The following is a 19,752-nucleotide window of genomic DNA, read 5'->3' on the forward strand; positions in this document are numbered from 1 at the left end:
TTATTACATCGTTGTTCCAACTGCATCACAGCCTTATCACAAATGGTTCTTTCATTCGTATGTACCCCCGGGCCTGGGGATTTATCCATTTTTAGGCCTCCTCTAGGAGGCCTAAAAATGGATAAATCCCCAGGCCCGGATGAAATGTATCCCAGGCTGCTGTGTGAGACAAAGGAGGAGATTGCAGGGGCTCTAACACATATATTCAGGACCTCTCTGGCCACAGGGGATGTGCCAGAGGACTGGAGAACCGCTAATGTAGTACCATTATTCAAGAAGGGTAGTAGGGAAAAACCGGGGAACTACAGGCCAGTGAGCCTAACATCAGTGGTAGGAAAATTATTGGAAAAAATCCTGAGGGACAAAATTTGTCTCCACTTGGAGAGGCAAGGATTAATCAGGGACAGTCAACATGGCTTTGTCAAGGGAAGATCATGTCTGACTAATTTGATTGAATTTTTTGAGGGGGTGACTAGGTGTGTGGATGAGGGTAACACAGTGGATGTGGTATACATGGATTTCAGTAAGGCCTTCGATAAAGTCCCGCACAGGAGACTGGTCAAGAAGGTAAGAGCCCATGGAATCCAGGGTGCCTTGGCACATTGGATACAAAACTGGCTTAGTGGCAGAAGGCAGAGGGTGATGGTCGAAGGTTGTTTTTGTGACTGGAAGCCTGTGGCCAGTGGGGTACCACAGGGATCGGTGCTGGGTCCCTTGCTGTTTGTGGTCTACATTAATGACTTGGATATGAATGTAAAGGGTATGATCAGTAAGTTCGCGGATGATACAAAAATTGGTAGGGTGGTAAATAGCGAGGAGGGTAGCCTCAGTCTGCAGGACGGTATAGATGGGTTGGTCAGATGGGCGGAACAGTGGCAAATGGAATTTAACCCGGAAAAGTGCGAGGTGATGCACTTTGGGGGGACTAACAAGGCAAAGGAATACACAATGAATGGAAAGACCCTAGGCAAGACGGAGGGTCAGAGGGATCTGGGTGTGCAAGTACACAGATCCCTGAAGGCGGCGGAACAGGTGGATAAGGTGGTAAAAAAGGCATATGGGATACTTGCCTTCATTAGCCGAGGCATTGAATATAAGAGCAAGGAGGTTATGATGGAGCTGTATAAAACACTGGTTAGGCCACAGCTGGAATACTGTGTGCAGTTCTGGTCGCCACACTACAGGAAGGATGTGATCGCGTTAGAGAGGGTGCAGAGGAGGTTCACCAGGATGTTACCAGGGCTGGAGCGCTTCAGCTATGAAGAGAGACTGGGCAGATTGGGTTTGTTTTCCTTGGAGCAGAGGAGGCTGAGGGGGGACATGATTGAGGTGTACAAAATTATGAGGGGCATAGATAGGATGGATGCTGAGGAGCTTTTTCCCTTAGTAGAGGGGTCAATAACTAGGGGGCATAGATTCAAGGTAAAGGGCGGGAGGTTTAGAGGGGATTTGAGAAAGAACTTTTTCACCCAGAGGGTGGTTGGAGTCTGGAACTCACTGCCTGAAAGGGTTGTGGAGGCAGAAACCCTCACAACATTTAAGAAGCATTTGGATGTGCACTTGAAATGCCATAGCATACAAGGCTACGGGCCAAATGCTGGAATATGGGATTAGATTAGACAGGGCTTGATGGCCGGCGCGGACACGATGGGCTGAAGGGCCTCTATCCGTGCTGTATTACTCTATGACTCTATGACTCTAAGAAATAACATGTATTTATATAACGACTTTGACGAACTCAGGATGTTCCAAAGCACTTTGCAGCCAATGAATTACTTTTGAAGTATAGTAACTGTTGTAATGTAGGAAACGCAGCAGCTAATTTGCGCACAGCAAAATCCTATAAACAGCAATGTGATAATAACCAGATAATCTGTTTTTTAAAAATTCATTGATGGGATGTGGGTGTTGCTGGCTAGGCCTGCATTTAGTGCCCATCCCTAATTGCCCTCGAGAAGATGGTGGTGAGCCGCCTTCTTGAACCGCTGCAGTCCATATGGTGTAGGTACACCCACAATGCTGTTAGGAAGGGAGTTCCAGGATTTTGGCCCAGCGACAGTGAAGGAATGGCGATACAGGTCCAAGTCAGGATGGTGTGTGGCTTGGAGGGGAACTTGTAGGTGGTGATGTTCCCATGCGTCTGCTGCCCTTGTCCTTCTAAGTGGTAGAGGTCGCGGGTTTGGAAGGTGCTGTTGAAGGAGCTTTGGCGAGTTGCTGCAGTGCATCTTGTAGATGGTACACACTGCAGCCACAGTGCGCCGGTGGTGGAGGGAGTGAATGTTGAAGGTGATGGATGGAGTGCCAATCAAGCGGGCTGCTTTATCCTGAATGAGTTGGCTGAAGACTGGCTTCTGTGATGGTGGGGACCTCAGGAGCAGGCCGATATGGACCATCCACTTGGCACTTCTGGCTGAAGATGGTTGCAAACGCTTCAGCCTTGTCTTTTGCACTCACGTGCTGGGCTCCACCATCATTGAGGATGGGGATATTCATGGAGCCACCTCCTCCCGTTAGTAGTTTAATGGTCCACCACCATTCATGACTGGATGTGGCAGGACTGCAGAGCTTTGATCTGATCCGTTGATTGTGGGATCGCTTAGCCCTGTCTATAGCATGCTGCTTCCGATTTTTAGCATGCATGAGTCCTGTGTTGCAGCTTCCCCAGGTTGGCACCTCATTTTTAGGTACACCTGGTGCTGCTCCTGGTATGCTCTTCTACACCCCTTATTGAACCAGGGTTGGTCCCCTGGCTTGATGGTAATGGTAGAGTGAGGGATATGCCGGGCCATGAGGTTACAGATTGTGATGGAATACAATTCTGCTGCTGCTGATGGCCCACAGCGTCTCATGAATGCCCAATTTTGAGCTGCTAGATCTGTTCTGAATCTATCCCATTTAGTAGACTCTGGCTGAATCTACACTTTCATTTTGAGCAGGGGTTTCAGGCCAACTTCAGGTTGGCATTATGGGTTTGGTGATTGGAATGCTATTGCAGCTGGGAGAGGAAGAGAAGCAGCAGGCAAGGGTCCAGAGACCTGCAGCTGCAGAGAGAAGAGGCAGAAAAAGGGAAGCTTGCAGGAGGCCTTACTTCCACTACTGTGTACAGGTAAAGAACTTCATACCCATAGTTCAGTAAGGAGCAGTGTGTGAGGAGGCTCTGCTTTACCAGGGAAGCCATCACAGAGCTATGTCATCTGCTGCAGCACCAACTGAGGCCTAGCACTAGATTAAGCTCATCCTTGCCCGTGGCTCTGGCTGGGTAGGTCTGGAGGCGTCTTGCAGTACAGCCCCCAGAGAGTCACCAGAATCGCCATCATCTGCTGCATGCCTCACATCTTTGCCACGCATTAGGGGCCAACCTATTGAGCGCCAGCCGAAGAGGAGCACTTTAACTAACTACTTCTTACTTTGCTGTACTACAGTTCCTTTCAACATCAGTCTCAGTCCTTCTACCGTCCTTAGGACAGCATTCAACCCAAACACCAGCATGGGTCTTTCAATTAGGTCACCTTGATAGCACACCAAGAATTCCATAAAAGACTGTAATTTACAATGAACGTTAACGCATCCACAAACTAAGGATCACTCTGGCGCAAGTCCCTGGTGTGTGATTTTAGTACACTCCTACCTATTCTGATGTTCTTATAAAATACTATCCAATGGCTTCAACATGGAAGGTGTAAGGTAGCTGAGCCTCTGATGAAGGCACTTGAGATGCCTGAGGTTGGCAACCTCAAGAAGCGCAGGCCCAGCTGCAGACTATGGGCAGGATTTTCATGGGCCGTGGAGGCGGGATTGGAGGCATGTGGGGGGTTAAAATCGCGAAATCGGGGGGCACGAACCCATCCCACCCCCAACCCGCCTCCATGCCAGTTTCAAAGGAGGCGGATACCCGACCTGTGCTGGGACCCGCCTCCCCGAGGCGGGAAGGGGATTAGTGCCAATTAACTGCCTGTTACCAGGTAGTTAACAGGCAGTTTTTAGCCTAGTCCCTATTTTTATTTCTGAAGTGTGGGATTCCCGACGGCTCCAAACCACGCCAAGTTAGCGAGGTGGGCCGTCGAGCTGAAGGACTTGGAGGGTTCGAGATGTCCGGTGTTCAGGTGAGTAATGGGTGCATGAGTGCAGAGGTAAGTGTGTTTGGTGTGTGTAAAGTGTTTAAAGAAGTTTTACTTACATGTACTTACCTTTACAGCCTTCCTTCCTTCAGGTCTCGGGAGTCCCTCATCTCACCGGCACAGAAAGCAGAATGGCCACGAGCTGTCAACAGTTGCAGCATTCAGCTTTCTGTTCTGGAGAGATCTCTAAATCAGCCTGAGAAGAAGGAATTAACTCAAAGTACAGATTGTCAGTGTTTGACAGCTTCAAAGAGCTGTCAAATGCTGATATTTCATCTGTCAAAAGCTCTTGACGGATGAAATGTCAATCTGTGACATCACCTGTTGCCGGGTGGCCCTTAATTGGCCTGCTAAGCCCGCTGGGTGGGCTCAACAAGGTCAATCAAGTGAAAATCGCGTGGGTTGGCTACAACTTGATGGAGGCGGGACAACAACCCCAAAAGTTGTAGTCCCGCCTCCTACACGCTGAAAATCCAGCCTTATATCTCGGCAACTGCATGGAGCAGTCTCTGCCATCAGGATGAGCGTTGATTGAGGGGTTGGAGGGGAGCAGTCGTGCTGAGAGAGGACAGCATGTGCCTCTTCTATGGTGCTACTGCCACATGGCTGTGACAGCACTGAAGCCCTATCGATGTTTTCATGCAAACTACTGAAGCCTATGGAGATGGTAGAGCCAAGTCTGAATGGCAGCAGTCTGATCTTCCATCAAAGCTGTGAGGCTCCGATACTTAGGGCCCCACTGCAACGTTCATAGAGCTGAACATATGCTCCATGGTTGACTGCACTAGCGTGATGCCATGCACTATGTCCCCACAGCAGTTGGAATGGATTCGTACACACTGTCCCATCTGCAAGCTCCTTGGCAGGCCTTCCAATGTATCAAACAATTGCTGCTGCACACCTATCAGTCTTCTTTTAAAGGCGGGCCCTGGTAGTCATCATCTGTGACCTCTATAGGAGAGCACGGATGTGAGCTCACCCTCTGGAGAAATGTCTCTTTTACCATTCTTTCTCCTTGTCCTTACTCCTGCTCACCTGTGCATAGTGAATCACCTAGTGCAGACTTCTGAAAGTCACTGCCTAAAGTATGCGGAATGCTGATTTATGAGCTGGCGCTTGAAAAGATCAGAGTGAATGATGGTGATTTTTCAGATTCTCCTGGGTCTTGCAAAGGATCTGGAAAGATGGGAGATAACAAAAGTTAACACTTAGTAGCAATGGAAAGCTATAGCTGATGGTTGACACTCTATGGGTCACCAGGTTGTCATGCAGCACGTGTTCAGAGTTCAGTCTCAAGGGAAAAGGAGGAAAAGATGGCCAAACACCCTGAAGGATGCTTCTTCTGGCCTCGCCATTTACCACACTTTGAGCTCCCCCTCTGTTCAAAACATTGATTGCCGCCTTCTCCATTGAAGCAAGCTCCTGGATAGGTGGTGGCCCTCCTCTGCATCTGGAGAGCTCCCTCTTGTTGTGCATCAACTTTTCCTGCAAGAAGAGTAGGAGTGTGTTAGTGTGTGGCCTATTGAAGCGATGTGAAGATGTCTATGGCAGCTTAGCAAAATTTTCAAGGTGAGTGAATGTAGGAGAGGGTGTGGGGAAGATGGTCCAGTAATAGTGGGGGCATTAGATGGTGCAGTGTGTGCATATGGAAGCAGAAGGAGGTATATTGATGTGTGTTGCTGTGATTGGAGGAGAGAGATGGAAAACTGGGGTGGCAAGGCTTGCTAGTGCTGGGGCTACAGTAGAGTGGTCCAGGGCTGTGCACATTGTAAGAAAGCTGTGAATGGGTGTCCTACTTTAGCAGTTCTGGTCAGTCACTGAATTACTTTGTACATTGCTGCAGTGATGTCAGACTCCTGGGGCTGGATTTTCCAAGCCCCGAGGAGGCAGGCATGGAGGTGGGACAGCCGGTAAATTTGGAAAAATTGGGGGCAGATGGCAAACCCGCCCACATTCCGCCTCTGTGCCCATTTGCCAGGAGATGGGAAGATGTACAGCTTCGGGTCCCATCTCCTGGAGCCAGGAAAGGCATTCAATCCTATTAACTGCCTGTTAACAGGTAGTTAACAGGCAGAAAAAAGGATTAGTGCCATTTTACCTTCACAGGTGAAGGCTTCCCGACCTCGGAGAACTCCACCAGGTTGGAGGAGACATGGAGGAGGTCTGCGCTGGTCGGAGGCACCTGGAAGTAAGGTGTAAAGGTGAGTGATGGGTGCAAGTGTGGAGTGGTAAGTTTGCAAGGTGAGTGATAAGTTTAAAAAAGTGTTTACTTACCTTGTTTTCCTTCCATAGCCTTTAGCTGCGCTGGATGGGGAGAGCGGACATCCTGCTTGTCAATTTCAGGTAATGGCTGATGGACCCTCGGATCCATCAGACATCTGAAATTTACAAATTTGCAATGTTTGATGAGTCCTCACCACAAAGACTCATCAAACTAAAGAGAATGTCAGTGTTTGACAGCTTCACAGAGCTGTCAAACGCTGTCATTTCTTCTTTCAAGAAGTCTTGACAGATAGCACGTCTGACGTTGACGTGATCTGTCAGTGACTTCTTCCCTAATTGGCCTACTGAGCCCGCAGGGCGGGCTTAACAAGTTCAATCAGGGGAAAATCCCTCTGAATGGTCAGGCGAGGATGGAGGCGGAACATTGACACGACAAGCAGCAGTCCTGCCTCCATTCACAAAATCCAGCCCCTGGTATTCTTCCGCACTACTATCTCAGCCCACTGTTGTGCGGCTATCTGTTGGGACATTCTGTGCCTGTCTGTAGGGAACGACCTCTGATGTAAGAAAAAGGAGACTTACCATCAAGTAACTTTAAAGTAAGCTTTAAGTAACTTATAAACACACTATATACACAAGAGAGGTCTTTACCATGCCTCTGGTAGAAGCCTCTTACAATACTGAACAGACCAGTATTTATACCAGTCCAACAGGAAGTGACATATGACAGGAAGTGAGGTATGTACACAGTTCATAGTTCACAGTTCACAGTTCACAGGAAGTGATGACATAACTTCCCGGAAGTAATCATTTTTATCACATTCTTCCCTCCTGCAGGATTAGGAGGCTGTGGTCTACCTTTTGGTCCGCAGCCGCCGAACAAGGAAGAGTCGCACCCATTTGGATTCCCGTCGTAGAGGGTCGCTGGTCCGCTTACATGCGGTTGGCCATTGGTCAGAGTCTGTGTGGCCTGGATTGCCCTGTGAAGGGTCGGGGAGATCATGGCTTCGAGTACGAGCCCCAATAGGTTCAAAGTCGGACTGCCTCTGTTCAGAGGGAGGTGCAGAGCTGGTCTGTGGCGGATCAGTACTTTCATGCGCGGTACTGGGAGGGTCGCAACCTTGAGCACGGGGTTCTACCGGCACCAAGCTAGTTGGTGTCCGATCAGGATCCTGGAGAGGGGTACCCGATAGGTCCCAAGAGTTTCCTGGTGAAATGCCATCACCCGATGTCCCACTAGGTCCTGGTGGGCAGGGAGCCAGATCCCGTAATGATACGGTGGATTCTCGGCCGTCGGAATATCGTATGTTTGCATAGGTGGGGTTGGCATCGGTTAGTTCGACCTCGTCTACAAGAGGGTCATTTTTAGACGTCCGAACGTATCTTCGGAGTAATACAGGTCCAGGAGTAGTTAGCCATGACGGGAGTGATGTCCCATGAGATGAGCGACGCTGGAATCCAAAGAGCCGCTCATGAGGTGTAGTATTTGTGGCTGTAGAAAGCAGGGACCGTATAGAGTGCAATGCATCCGGAAGCACTGTTTCCCATTGCTGGTCTGGTAGGCCCCGAGATCTTAAAGCGAGACGTACGGAATTCCAGATGATACCGTTATACCTCTCTACCTGCCCATTTCCGATGGGATGGTATGGTGTTGTTTTGCTTGTAGCAATTCCCCGTTCTGAGAGGTAGTCCTTGAGTTCCCTTGACATAAAGGATGGACCCCGATCTGAGTGAATATAAGCCGGCATGCCACAGAGAGAAAATACCTGCTCAAGGCAGCAGATTACTGTGGACGCCAGCATATTGGAGCAGGGGAAGGCAAACGGAAAACGTGAATATTCGTCGATCATGGTGAGCAAATATGTGTTCCGAGTTGAAGAGGGCACTGGGCCCTTAAAATCGATGCTAAGTCGTTGCATCGGTTGGGTTGCATGTATGAGTATACCATCTGAGGGGCGGAAGAACTGAGGTTTTAATTCCGCACAAAGCCGGCATTCTGAGCATATTTTCTTTACATCTCCAGTGGAAAAAGGGAGATTCCGTGATCGTACGAAATGTAGCATGCGCGTAACGCCAGGATGACACAAACCATTGTGGACATCCATGAGAGTGGAGGATGACATAGTGGAGCAGAATGCCCGTGTGAGGGTGTCCGGGGCCACATTCTCCTTGCCAGGCCGATAGAGAATGGTATAACCAAAAGAGGCCAGTTCCATCCTCCAAAGTTGTATTTTATTATTCTTAATTTTGGTTCGTTTTCGATTATCGAGCATGAAGGCGACTGATCGTTGGTCCATGATCAATGTAAAGTGCTGGCGAGCTAGAAAATGGTTCCACTTCCGTACTGCCTCTATGATGGCTGTGGCTTCTTTCTCAACCGGAGGATAATGTAGCTCGGCACCTTGTAAGGTCCTGGACATAAATGCTACAGGACGACCTTCCTGATTCAGAGTAGCCGAGATCGCCACCTCCGAGGCATCACATTCAACCACGAAAGGGAGATTCTCATCAATGGAGTGAAGAGCCGCTTTCTCCAACTGTTTTTTGAGAAGGTTAAAGGCTGCAACAGCCGCTGTTCCCAGTGGAAATGATCTAGCATGCAGCAAGGGTTGGATTTTGTCCGAAAAATGAGGAATCCATTTAGCGTAGTATGCAAACAGACCGAGAGCCCGACGTAAAGAAGCCGGATTCTTAGGTGACGGGAGCTCTTGGAGCGGGCGAAGTCTTTCTGGGTCTGGCTTAATGATACCATTGCCTACGCAGTAGCCAAGGATGTTGATGGTCGGTTGCGACTCAACAGATTTGGATTCATTCAGGGTCAAATTACGGCGATGGAGGGCATCCCGAAATTTTTGGAGGTTGGAGTCGTGTTCCTGTTGATCGTGACCTGCAATGGTAGTGTTATCAAGATAGGGAAAAGTGTCCCTTCGGTTTTCCTGCTTAACCAGGCCATCCATTGCCCGTTGAAAGACAGCCACTCCATTAGTAACCCCGAATGGGAGGCGACGAAATTGGTACAGCCGTCCATTAGCCTCAAAGGCTGTGTACTGCTTATCTGAGACCTTCAAGGGTAACTGATGATAGGCACTTTTTAAATCGTAAGTTGAGAACACTTTGTATTCGGCCAGTTTATTAACCATATCATCAATGCGTGGCAATGGGTAGGCGTCCAAGTCGGTATATTGATTGATGGTTTGCGAATAATCGATGCATAGTCGCTGTTTGTGAGGTTTTAGAGGGTTCTTGACAATGACGACTTGAGCCCGCCAGGGCGACGAACATGGTTCAATGATATCCTCTGCTAGAAGTCGAGAGATTTCAGCCGCAATAAAAGATTGGTCTTCCTGATTAAAGCGCCGCGATTTCGTTATTATCGGTTGGCATTGAGGCGGAATACTGGCAAATAATGAGGGTTCATCAAGTGAAGCTGCTGATAATGCACAAAATGGTAATTTAGACGGTATATTAGAAATAGTAAGTCCGGGTTTGGATCCACCAAACTCAATGGTGAGTTTCTTATGCTGCTTTTGGAAGTCCAGCCCTAAGAGGAGATCACTACATAAGTCTTTGAGCACCGAAAGTCGGGTGGAGGGATACATACAACCATGAAGTGTCATATCAACAACACAAAAGCCGGAGATTCTGGTATTAAGTGATGACTGGGCCATCGCAATTGCCTGGTCTGATGGGAAGACATGTAGTTTCAATTTCGCAACAATCTGTTCCTTAATGAAACTATCAGTACTTCCTGAGTCAATTAAGGCATCTAAGGTATGCCCTTTAATTGAAATTTTTGTGGCTGCATGAGACAGGTTCTGTGGGCAAGCAGCTGTAATTGGAGTCGTTGCACAGAGAGTGGCTAAAACTCTCGGTGTGCTTCTTCGGGAGAGAGCTCGAGAGGAAGCTTGATAGGTCCTAGCTGGAGCATCTTGATAGGCCCTAATTGGGGCAGTTCGGTAGGCCTTAGCTGGATTGGCCCTCGTAGAGGCCCTTGATAGGCAAACTTTAGCAAAGTGTCCTTTTTTCCCGCAATAACTGCAGATTGCATTGCGAGCAGGGCAGGTTTTCCTAGGGTGAAAAGCATCTCCACAAAAGAAGCATTCCTTCCTAGATTGCCAAGAGGCTGCTAAAGTGGGGTCGTCCTCCTCTTCTTCATCAGAATTATCAGAATTAGATTCCCCCATGATAGGGTTCACCTGAGACCGCTTGAATTGTCTGGTTGCAGCTACAGCAGCAGATCGAGATCTGGGCAGCTGATAGAGGTCTGCATTTCTCTTTGCCAAATCCAGTGAACAAGCTAGGTCAAAAGCTTTTTGTAGCTCAAGTGTTTTACTTTCTAGTAGACGCTGGCGTATAAATGGAGAGGCAATCCCGCAGATGAAAGCATCACGAATCATTTCTTGGCGGTACAGCTCAGCTGAGGCTGCCTGAAAGTTACAATCTACGCTGAGCCTGCGAAGTTCTTGCAGGAATTCGTCAATTGATTCCCCTGGCCCTTGTCGGGCTGTGGCCAGTAGATGTCTAGCATAGACCTCATTTGGGGTCTTCGCATACAGTTTCTTAAGTGCCCGAATCACCTCTTTGTAATTATCCCATTCATCAACATATTCGAACACTTTTGGGGTCACATAATTGACAAGTATCTTCAATTTAGCAGGAGCATCCGCTTTACATTCATCCAGAAAATTCTCAAAAGTACGATACCAATGCTTCCATACCCTGCCAGCTGCTGGTGTATTCGGGTCCAAGTCCAGACGAATAGGTCTAAGGATTTTCTCCATGATGGGTGGTTCCCTGGATCCTTAACTTCCGAGTTTGTCTGAAGGTCTAGTATTTGTCAGTGTAAATACTAAGTTACTTAAATTGATGTAAGAAAAAGGAGACTTACCATCAAGTAACTTTAAAGTAAGCTTTAAGTAACTTATAAACACACTATATACACAAGAGAGGTCTTTACCATGCCTCTGGTAGAAGCCTCTTACAATACTGAACAGACCAGTATTTATACCAGTCCAACAGGAAGTGACATATGACAGGAAGTGAGGTATGTACACAGTTCATAGTTCACAGGAAGTGATGACATAACTTCCCGGAAGTTATCATTTTTATCACAACCTCCTTCTTCTTGGTCACTTGCTCCACCAAAACCTTCACGGCACTGTCCAAGAAACACAAGCATTTTCCTTGCAGCAGCAACTCTGACATTCTCCATTGACTAAAGGCACTTCCCCTTTAAGAAGTGCAGGCTGCCTTTAAATCACAGGAGACCTGCCTGATTGCCTGCCCCCTCAATGGATGAGAACATAACATAAGAACATAAGAAGTAGGAGCAGGAGTAGGCCATACGGCCCCTCGGGCCTGCTCCGCCATTCAATAGGATCATGGCTGATCTGAATCTAGACTCACGTCCACTTCCCTGCCCGCTCCCCGTAACCCCTAATTCCCTTATCTACTAGGAAACTGTCTATCTCCATTTTAAATTTATTTAATGTTGCAGCTTCCACAGCTCTCTGGGGTAGCAAATTCCATAGATTTACTACCCTCGGAGTGAAGAAGTTTCTCATCTCAGTTTTGAAAGGGCAGCCCCTTATTCTTAGATTATGCCCCCTAGTTCTAGTCTCACCCATCAGTGGAAACATCCTCACCGCATCCACCCGCTCAAGCCCCCTCACAATCTTATATGTTTCGATAAGATCGCCTCTCATTCTTCTGAACTCCAGTGAGTAGAGGCCCAACCTACTCAACCTTTCCTCATACGTCAACCCCCTCATCTCCGGAATCAACCGAGTGAACCTTCTCTGAACCGCCTTGAAAGCAAGTATATCTTTTCTTAAATATGGAAACCAAAACTGCACGCAGTATTCCAGGTGTGGCCTCACCAATACCCTATATAACTGCAGCAAGACTTCCCTGTTTTTATACTCCATCCCCCTTGCAATAAAAGCCAAGATTCCATTGGCCTTCCTGATCACCTGCTGCACCTGCATACTAACTTTTTGTGTTTCATGCACCAGGACCCCCAGATCCCTTTGTACTGTAGCACTTTGCAGTTTCTCTCCATTTAGATAATAACTTGCTCTTTGATTTTGAGCTTCCAATTAAAAGAGCAAGTAGCACTAATAGCTCAACCTCATTATGGAAATAAGGCATACACCTCAAAATGGTGCATGTCTTACGTCAGCTGGTTCAGGTGGGCGTAGTGGATGCCTGGTCCACATAGTGCCCAAAACTTGAAAATTATCCCCATGGTGCTTGCTAGATATATAGTTCCCTTTCCAACTGTATCTACTGTGCAGTTCCAAGAAGGTATGGCTTGAATTAGTAACTCTCCATAAATAAATGAGAACTCAAAACGTCCCCGACTCTGTGGTGCAGCTCATCAGGTCCATCGTGTCACTCTATTTTCACCCAATTTGTGGGTATTGATTACATTTTTATACAATGTATCTGAGGAAGTGTGACACTTGCATTGTATTAAACAGTTTTGTTAATAAAAATCAACTCTGGTGAAGGTACTTGTTTCTAAATGGGGAAATTTGGAAAGCAATACTAGTTTTTGGTAAAGATATGTGTATGCACATTATCAGATATGGCATAGTTTGGAGAATAAATACGTGTTTTCCCTTTGTATTAGGGAGAATATTTGACAATGAATTGTGTTTATATATGAATACAAAATCCCACATATTGTCTGGAATTTTATTGCATTCTAAGGAATAACAATGCATCCCACTGTGTAAAAAAATATTTGAAATTAGACCATTTTTGTCTGCAACATAGTTATTGCTATGCCTAATTCCAAATTTATTTGACTTTAAATTTACAATAGCTTTTTTGCTATAACATCTAGAAAGAAAGCTGGAAATGTCAAAGCAAATCGCTTTATAGTACTGCAAGGAAACAGCTCATCAACATTTTACATAGACGAATTGTGTTAGGTACATACAATAAACTCGCTAATTTACAGCTTAGAAGAAACAGATGAATCAGCAGTCAGTCACAGATCTCACTTTAACAATCTAGGAAGTAGAAATGTGAAGTCTAGAATCAGCAGGTACACATTTCTCTTAATCTTTTCCCTTCACCTTTAAACATGTGAAATAATATTTAATAATAAGCAACAGCAGCAGCATGCAATGTACTAGAATCCATTAACAAATGTTCTGCCCAGAGATACAGGCTCAAAGAAGAAATAAACTACCTTGTCAGTGACATTAAGTTCCAGGTGTTCTCACTCATAGAGGTCATTGTGACTCATCGCTCTCACAGTGCTCATCAAACACTATCAATTCATTTTCATGGATGAGATCTGAATACATTTTCATAGCAATTTTAGGCTTTGAAGGTTGGGACTCATGACCATTACAAATTGGATTGAGACTGCCCAAATTGTTTCCATCTGAGGGAAGTCACTTCTTGTTCCATTTATCTTGGGTGGATTTGACCTCGGGTGTATGCAGTGAAAAAGACACCTGAACCTCTTTAAACTCTCACTTTAGTCTATGATCCTTCACCATGTACAACTTAATGGGTATTCTGTGTGCAGCAAGCTTGTTGTGGGTGTGGTGGGCAGCATTAGGGATGACATGGGATGCTCTGCTCCTTCAAGATGTACGGTAGTTTAGTGGTTATGGCACTGGACTAGTAACCCAGAGATAGTGGCCTTGATATTAACCCCCCACCCATGAGAGGTGGGAAGTTATGCTAAACCTATATAAAACACTAGTTCGGCCCCAGCTGGAGTATTGTGTCCAATTGTGGGCATCACACTTTAGGAAGGACGTGAAGCCTTTGGAGAGGGTACAGAGGCGATTTACTAGAATAGTTCCAGGGATGAGGAATTAGTTACGTGGACAGAGAAGCTGGGGTTGTTCTCCTTGGAGCAGAGAAGGCTAAGAGGAGATTTGATAGAGGTGTTTAAAATCATGAAGGGTTTAGATAGAGTAAATAAAGAGAAACTGTTTCCAATAGCTGAAGGGTCGATAACAAGAGGGCACAGATTTAACATGATTGGCAAAAGAACCAGAGGTGACATGAGGAAAAGCTTTTTTACGCAACGAGTGGTTAGGATTTGGAATGCATTGTCTGATAGGGTGGTGGACACAGATTCAATAGTAATCTTCAAAAGGGAATTGGATAAATATTTGAAGGAGAAAAAGTTGCAGGGATATGGGGAAAGGGCAGGGGAATGGGACTAACTGAATTGCTCTTCGAAAGAGCCGGCACAGACTCGATGGGCTTAATGGCCTTCTTCTGTGCTGTACTATTCTATGATGTCGGGGGTTAAACTGAAATATGGGCAACTGTCCCCAGCCCGCCGCATAAGCGCTTGTTTTTACAGCAGCGGGTGGCGATGCGTGCGAGTTTCCCACCCTTGAGAGGCGGGATACATCATTAACATATATAAATCAGGCTCCCACAGTGCAATTGGGAGTCTGATTTAAATTCAACTGCTGCCGGCTGGATTTCCTAAGGGATGGGAAACCCAGCAGTGAAATGGAGGTGGCAGCTACCGGCTCCAGAAGCTAACGGATAGCACTCCTTGTAGGCGAGGAGTAGCAGGCGTGCGCCCCCCCCGGTCCCTCAAGGAAGCCTTTGGCCTCCCTTCTGCTGATCGCAGCCTCTCTCTTACCACCCCCCCCGCCACAATCGGTGACTTCCCACCCCCAAGTGCTGATCTGTAGCCTGCCACGCAATCTAATCCCCCGCCCCCAATCTGCAACCTGCCATGCGATCCAATCCCCCACCCCCAACCTGCAACACGATCCAATCCCTACCCCCTAAACCCCAGTCTGCAGCTTGCCCCATGATTCGATCCCCCTAAGCCCCGATCTGCAGCCTGCCCCACAATCTAATCCTCTGCCCCCAAGCCCCGATCTGCCACCTGCCCCGCGATTACCAAGCACCATCCCCAAGGATATCTAGCAGCTGCTCTTTTCCCACCCGGCAGCTGGCTATATTGACAGGAAATGGAAAAAAAATGAGGTCCTGCTGTTAAATTCGGCAGGACCTCCGCACCCCTGGCTCTTCCCCGCACCATCCCCATAAATATCAGTGTCATTGAGTTCAAATCCCACCACAGTAAATTGTGATGTTGAATTTGATTTGTTGGCTACCACCAGGTACAAAAATGACTATGCAAGTTGACAGATTGTTGTGAAATTACAACTGGATCACTGATACCCTTCAGTGAAGGGAACCTACCTTCTCTACCTGGTTTGGTGCACACATGGTCAAGCCTTAATGCTTAGCAAGCTACTCAGTTGATGTTCATCACCACCAGGGCAGCTAGGGATGGGGAATAAATGTAATTTTGCCAGGGTTGCGGACCAAGACCAAGTTAAAAAAAAATTAGTGATCTAACTAAGAACTGATTAAACTCATGAAATGGGCAAATGGACATAGTACAGCACAGCACTGAGGCAAACTGAAACTGACGACTACTTAAGAAGCATTTGTCTTATTTATAGAAATGTAATCAAATGGTTGGACAATGCAGTGGTTAGTTGCAAGCAAATGCCTTAGATTTCCCATGTGATGAGCTCCCCATTTTGGCTGTGCCATTAGTGGAGGTGCACAGCGGAGACTGGCCACTTTGCACAGGAGGAAAACAAAAGAGAATCTACATTTCCCACTTTTATCCACTTTACAGCAATTGGTGATGTACTACTGGCAGAGGCCTTGAAGCAGTTGGCTGAATGGCCTGTTTGCTAGAATATGGAGCATGCCATAGAAAGATCAGGAGGGATGGGGTAGAGAAGGGAAAGAAGGTGAAAAATATACTTGGTGATGTTATACTATTATCCTTCTTAATGGCCCTTAATGGTAGTAGAAACATAGGGATGGAGCATAGTGGTGCCAGCAGCCCCATAGCTGTCAGTCAAACAAGCAAATTTTTGCCTACCATGGGAGGGATTGCATAGGCTTTGCCACTGATAAATGCTGAAAGGTACCCTTTTGCTGCCATAGAAACGCTGGATCCAGGATCCATGCCTTGTGTCCGGTATTACAAAGACGCAAATTGAAGGCAATATGCCAGTGGATGTATTTCTCTAATTTGCATTTTCTTACATTATGCATGCCTATATATGGGCAGATGTCCTGCACGCTTCTGGACCCAGGCAGCAGGAAATGCGGCAACTGAATGCAAAAAAAGGTGCAATTTTCCAACCCTGCTTGCCACAGGTTCACCAAAACAATTGGCAGGGAGTGAATAGGAAATCCCAGTATGCCACTGGGAGACCTTACTTTCATCCAACCCTTCCCTTAGGCAGAACTGCCCATAGTTTGCATTACTTTTCTTCTGGTTACCTACCACAATATATAAGATTAGAAAATCTAATGGAAAATACTACATGTGGTAAGTTTAGCATGCTTGGGAGGAAAATGGTGACTTTGGACCTATGGTTTCCAAAGATCTCCACCACTAGGGTTTTCCTCATGTCATTACGGGGTCTGTTGTAGACTAATTAATAGAGATTGATTGCTACGGTTAGTCAAAAAGTTAATTATTGTTGTATCGTGCGACCACCAGGATGGTAGAAATCAAACTAGGTGGACCTTGGTCTTTTCCCGTTTCTTATATTCCTACAAGATTGCATTAAAAAAAAAACAGGACTGATGGAAATCTGAGTGAACAGAAAATATGCAGAGGTAGGCTTCTGCAAGTGAACTCATTGTATGTCTCAAAGTTGCTACGCCATTCACTGGATGTGACAGTCTGGAATTTTATGATTTTGGCATTCTCCAACTTGTCACTGCACAATGAACGTGTTTTCAGCTATACAATCATTTAAGAAATAATAAAATAAGGCGTGCTGCTTCTATAAAGTCAAACTACTCTTCTGGAATGCTCCTGATTTCATGACCTACCTCCCACAATAATACACTTTATCAAAGGGTTAGTTTTATGGTAAAAGTGTATGTCCTTTAACAAATACTTGCTAGGTCCAAATATTATCAATATCCCTGTATGCAACAAACCCTTTAATTTCCCATTTTCTGTTGTTTTACTGAATGAACCTAACATTTCATGTCACCCGTCAAATGGATTTTTTTTTAGTGCTAACAGATTTTAGCTATAAGCATGCAGCTGCAGTTTCATGCTGTCATGGAAATATCTTAAAACTTAAATAATTACAAATCTACTTTCTTCGACCAATTTGTGCCATCAGGCGAGCATTTGCTGCCGCCTTTGCCCTCATGCTTTTAGCTTTTGCAATGCTTAAAAGAATATTGAGAATGTTCGTGGGCACATCTAGGGACAGCGTGAATTTGGTTCGACGATTGCTCCTTGCAGTATTCTGGTACATTTTCCTTTTTAATTGTGTTCGGGTGAGATATTTATATCGAGCAAATGGCAATGTCCTTTTCTCTTTTTCTTCAGCAAACGAAGATCTGTCAGTTGGTAGGTAGATGAAGCTTCTGTCCTTCAGTGGGGAGTTTTCTGGAGGTTCATCCTTCATCGCTTCAGAAAGCAGCTCGTTGTTGCAAGAATAGCTTTTGTTTATTTTGTACAATCTGTAGCCAAAGCCGGTTCTTGCAGTGCAACATACAGTTAACAGCAGCACAAGTTTGGTGATAGACATCATTTTATCCTGTTTCAAAAACACAAAACAAGTAATTCAGATCAGGAGCAACATAGGAACAACAGCTATTTTTTCTAATGGTAAGCTAAAAGATATGAAATAACAACAGAAAAGGCTGGAAACACTCAGCTGGTCAGGCAGCATATGTGGAGAGAAAAACAGTTAACGTTTCAGGTCTGTGACCTTCCGTCAGAACTGGAAAAAGTTAGATGTAACAGATTTTAAGCAGGTGCAGAGGCAGGGAAAGAGGGGAGGGGAGGAAAGAACAAAAGGGACGGTCTGTGATAGGATGGAAGGCAGGAGAGATTAAATGTTACAAATGGGGATGACAGAATCATGAACAGCTGCTACCTGAAAAAATAGCGGCAGAGGTTATAGTCTGAAATTGTTGAACTCAATGTTGAGTCCAGAAGGCTCTAAAATGCCTAATAGAAAGATGACGTGCTGTTCCTCGAGCTTATGTGAGCTTCATTGGAACAGTGTAAGAGGCCTGGAACAGTGTAAGAGGCCAAGAACAGAGAGGTCAGAGTGTTAGTGGAGCGGAGAATTAAAGTGACAAGCGACCGGAAGCTCGGGGGTCACCCTTATGGACTGAACGGAGGTGTTCCGCAAAGTGGTCACCCAATCTGCATTTGGTATCCCCAATGTAGAGGAGACTGCATCGTGAGCAGTGAATACAGTATATTAAATTGCAAGAAGTACAGTAAATCGCTGTTTCACCTGGAAGGAGTGTTTGGGGCCCTGGACAATGGGAAGAGAGGAGGTAAAAGGGCAGGTGTTGCATCTCCTGTGCTTGCACAGGAAGGTGCCGTGGGGAGGGGAGGTGCTGTTGGGAGTGATTGAGGAGTGGACCAGGGTGTTGTGGAGGGAGCGGTCCCTTCGGAATGTTGAAAGGGATGGGAAGGGGAAGATGTCAACGTAAGCTTGAGGAACAGCACCTCATCTTTCTATTAGGCTGTAGCCTTCTGGACTCGACATTGAGTTCAACAATTTCAGACTATAACCTCTGCCGCTATTTCAGGTGGCAGCTGTTGATGATTCTGCCATCCCCATTTGCAACATTTAACCACTCTGCCTTCCCCCCTATCACAGACCGTCCCTTTAGTTCTTTCCTCCCCTCCCCCCTTTCCCTGCCTCTGCACTTGCTTAATATCTGTTACATCTCTAACCTTTTCCAGTTCTGACGAAAGGTCCCAGACCTGAAACGTTAACTCTGTTTCTCTCTCCACGGATGCTGCCTGGCCTGCTGAGTGTTTCCAGCGTTTTCTGTTGTTATTTCAGATTTCCAGCATCCGCAGTATTTTGCTAACGTAAAAGATATGAAATATTGCTTAAATAGATAACTGTCTGATGGAAATGCTGATTAAACTTTGAAAACAATTTATCAGCAACTTTGGGAACATCCACTTACATGGGACTGTGGATAAGTTGCAGAACATTTACCATTTGTTTTTGGTATTTATGTCCAATTTGAAAACTTACTGTTATCAAAAACAAAAAAATATGTTTCACTATCAGAAGCCTTTTAAAGTGTTAAATAGACAATCATGAGAGGGATCACGCAGCAGTAATCTAATTGGGAAAGGGAGTATTAAAGTGCGATCAAGTCCATAGAAAAAGACTGTACAACTGTCAACATCAGCACCTTCAGATAAGATTATTGCTCAAAATCATTTCAAGGTATGTTACTTTATTATATATATATATATATACATAAATATAAAATATATATAATATTTTTGGAGATGTCCTGTGAGATTGCTCACAGTGCTGTAAGTGGCAAAAAGGAAGAAGTTTCTAGTCCAAGACTACTTTCTAGATCA

The 19,752-nt window shown here is 45.9% G+C and overlaps 1 protein-coding gene across 1 annotated transcript; it reads right to left on the reverse strand.

The window, feature by feature from the left end:
* Nucleotides 1–17,039: 17,039 nt before the first annotated feature.
* ucn3l (urocortin 3, like) lies at nucleotides 17,040–17,935 on the reverse strand. The gene has a single exon (XM_086010896.1). It carries the CDS (start codon nucleotides 17,930–17,932, stop codon nucleotides 17,486–17,488), a length of 447 nt encoding a protein of 148 aa, XP_085867022.1. The 5' UTR covers nucleotides 17,933–17,935; the 3' UTR covers nucleotides 17,040–17,485.
* Between the last annotated feature and the right edge of the window lie 1,817 nt (nucleotides 17,936–19,752).

Source organism: Somniosus microcephalus, chromosome 17 (assembly GCF_052327205.1).
Source record: "Somniosus microcephalus isolate GS21.2 chromosome 17, FLI_Smic_1.0, whole genome shotgun sequence".
NCBI classification, from domain to species: Eukaryota; Metazoa; Chordata; class Chondrichthyes; order Squaliformes; family Somniosidae; genus Somniosus; species Somniosus microcephalus.

Coding starts and splice junctions, on each gene's coding strand:
- ucn3l (XM_086010896.1), bottom strand. CDS start 17,932: ATGATGTCTATCACCAAACTTGTGCTGCTGTTAACTGTATGTTGCACT.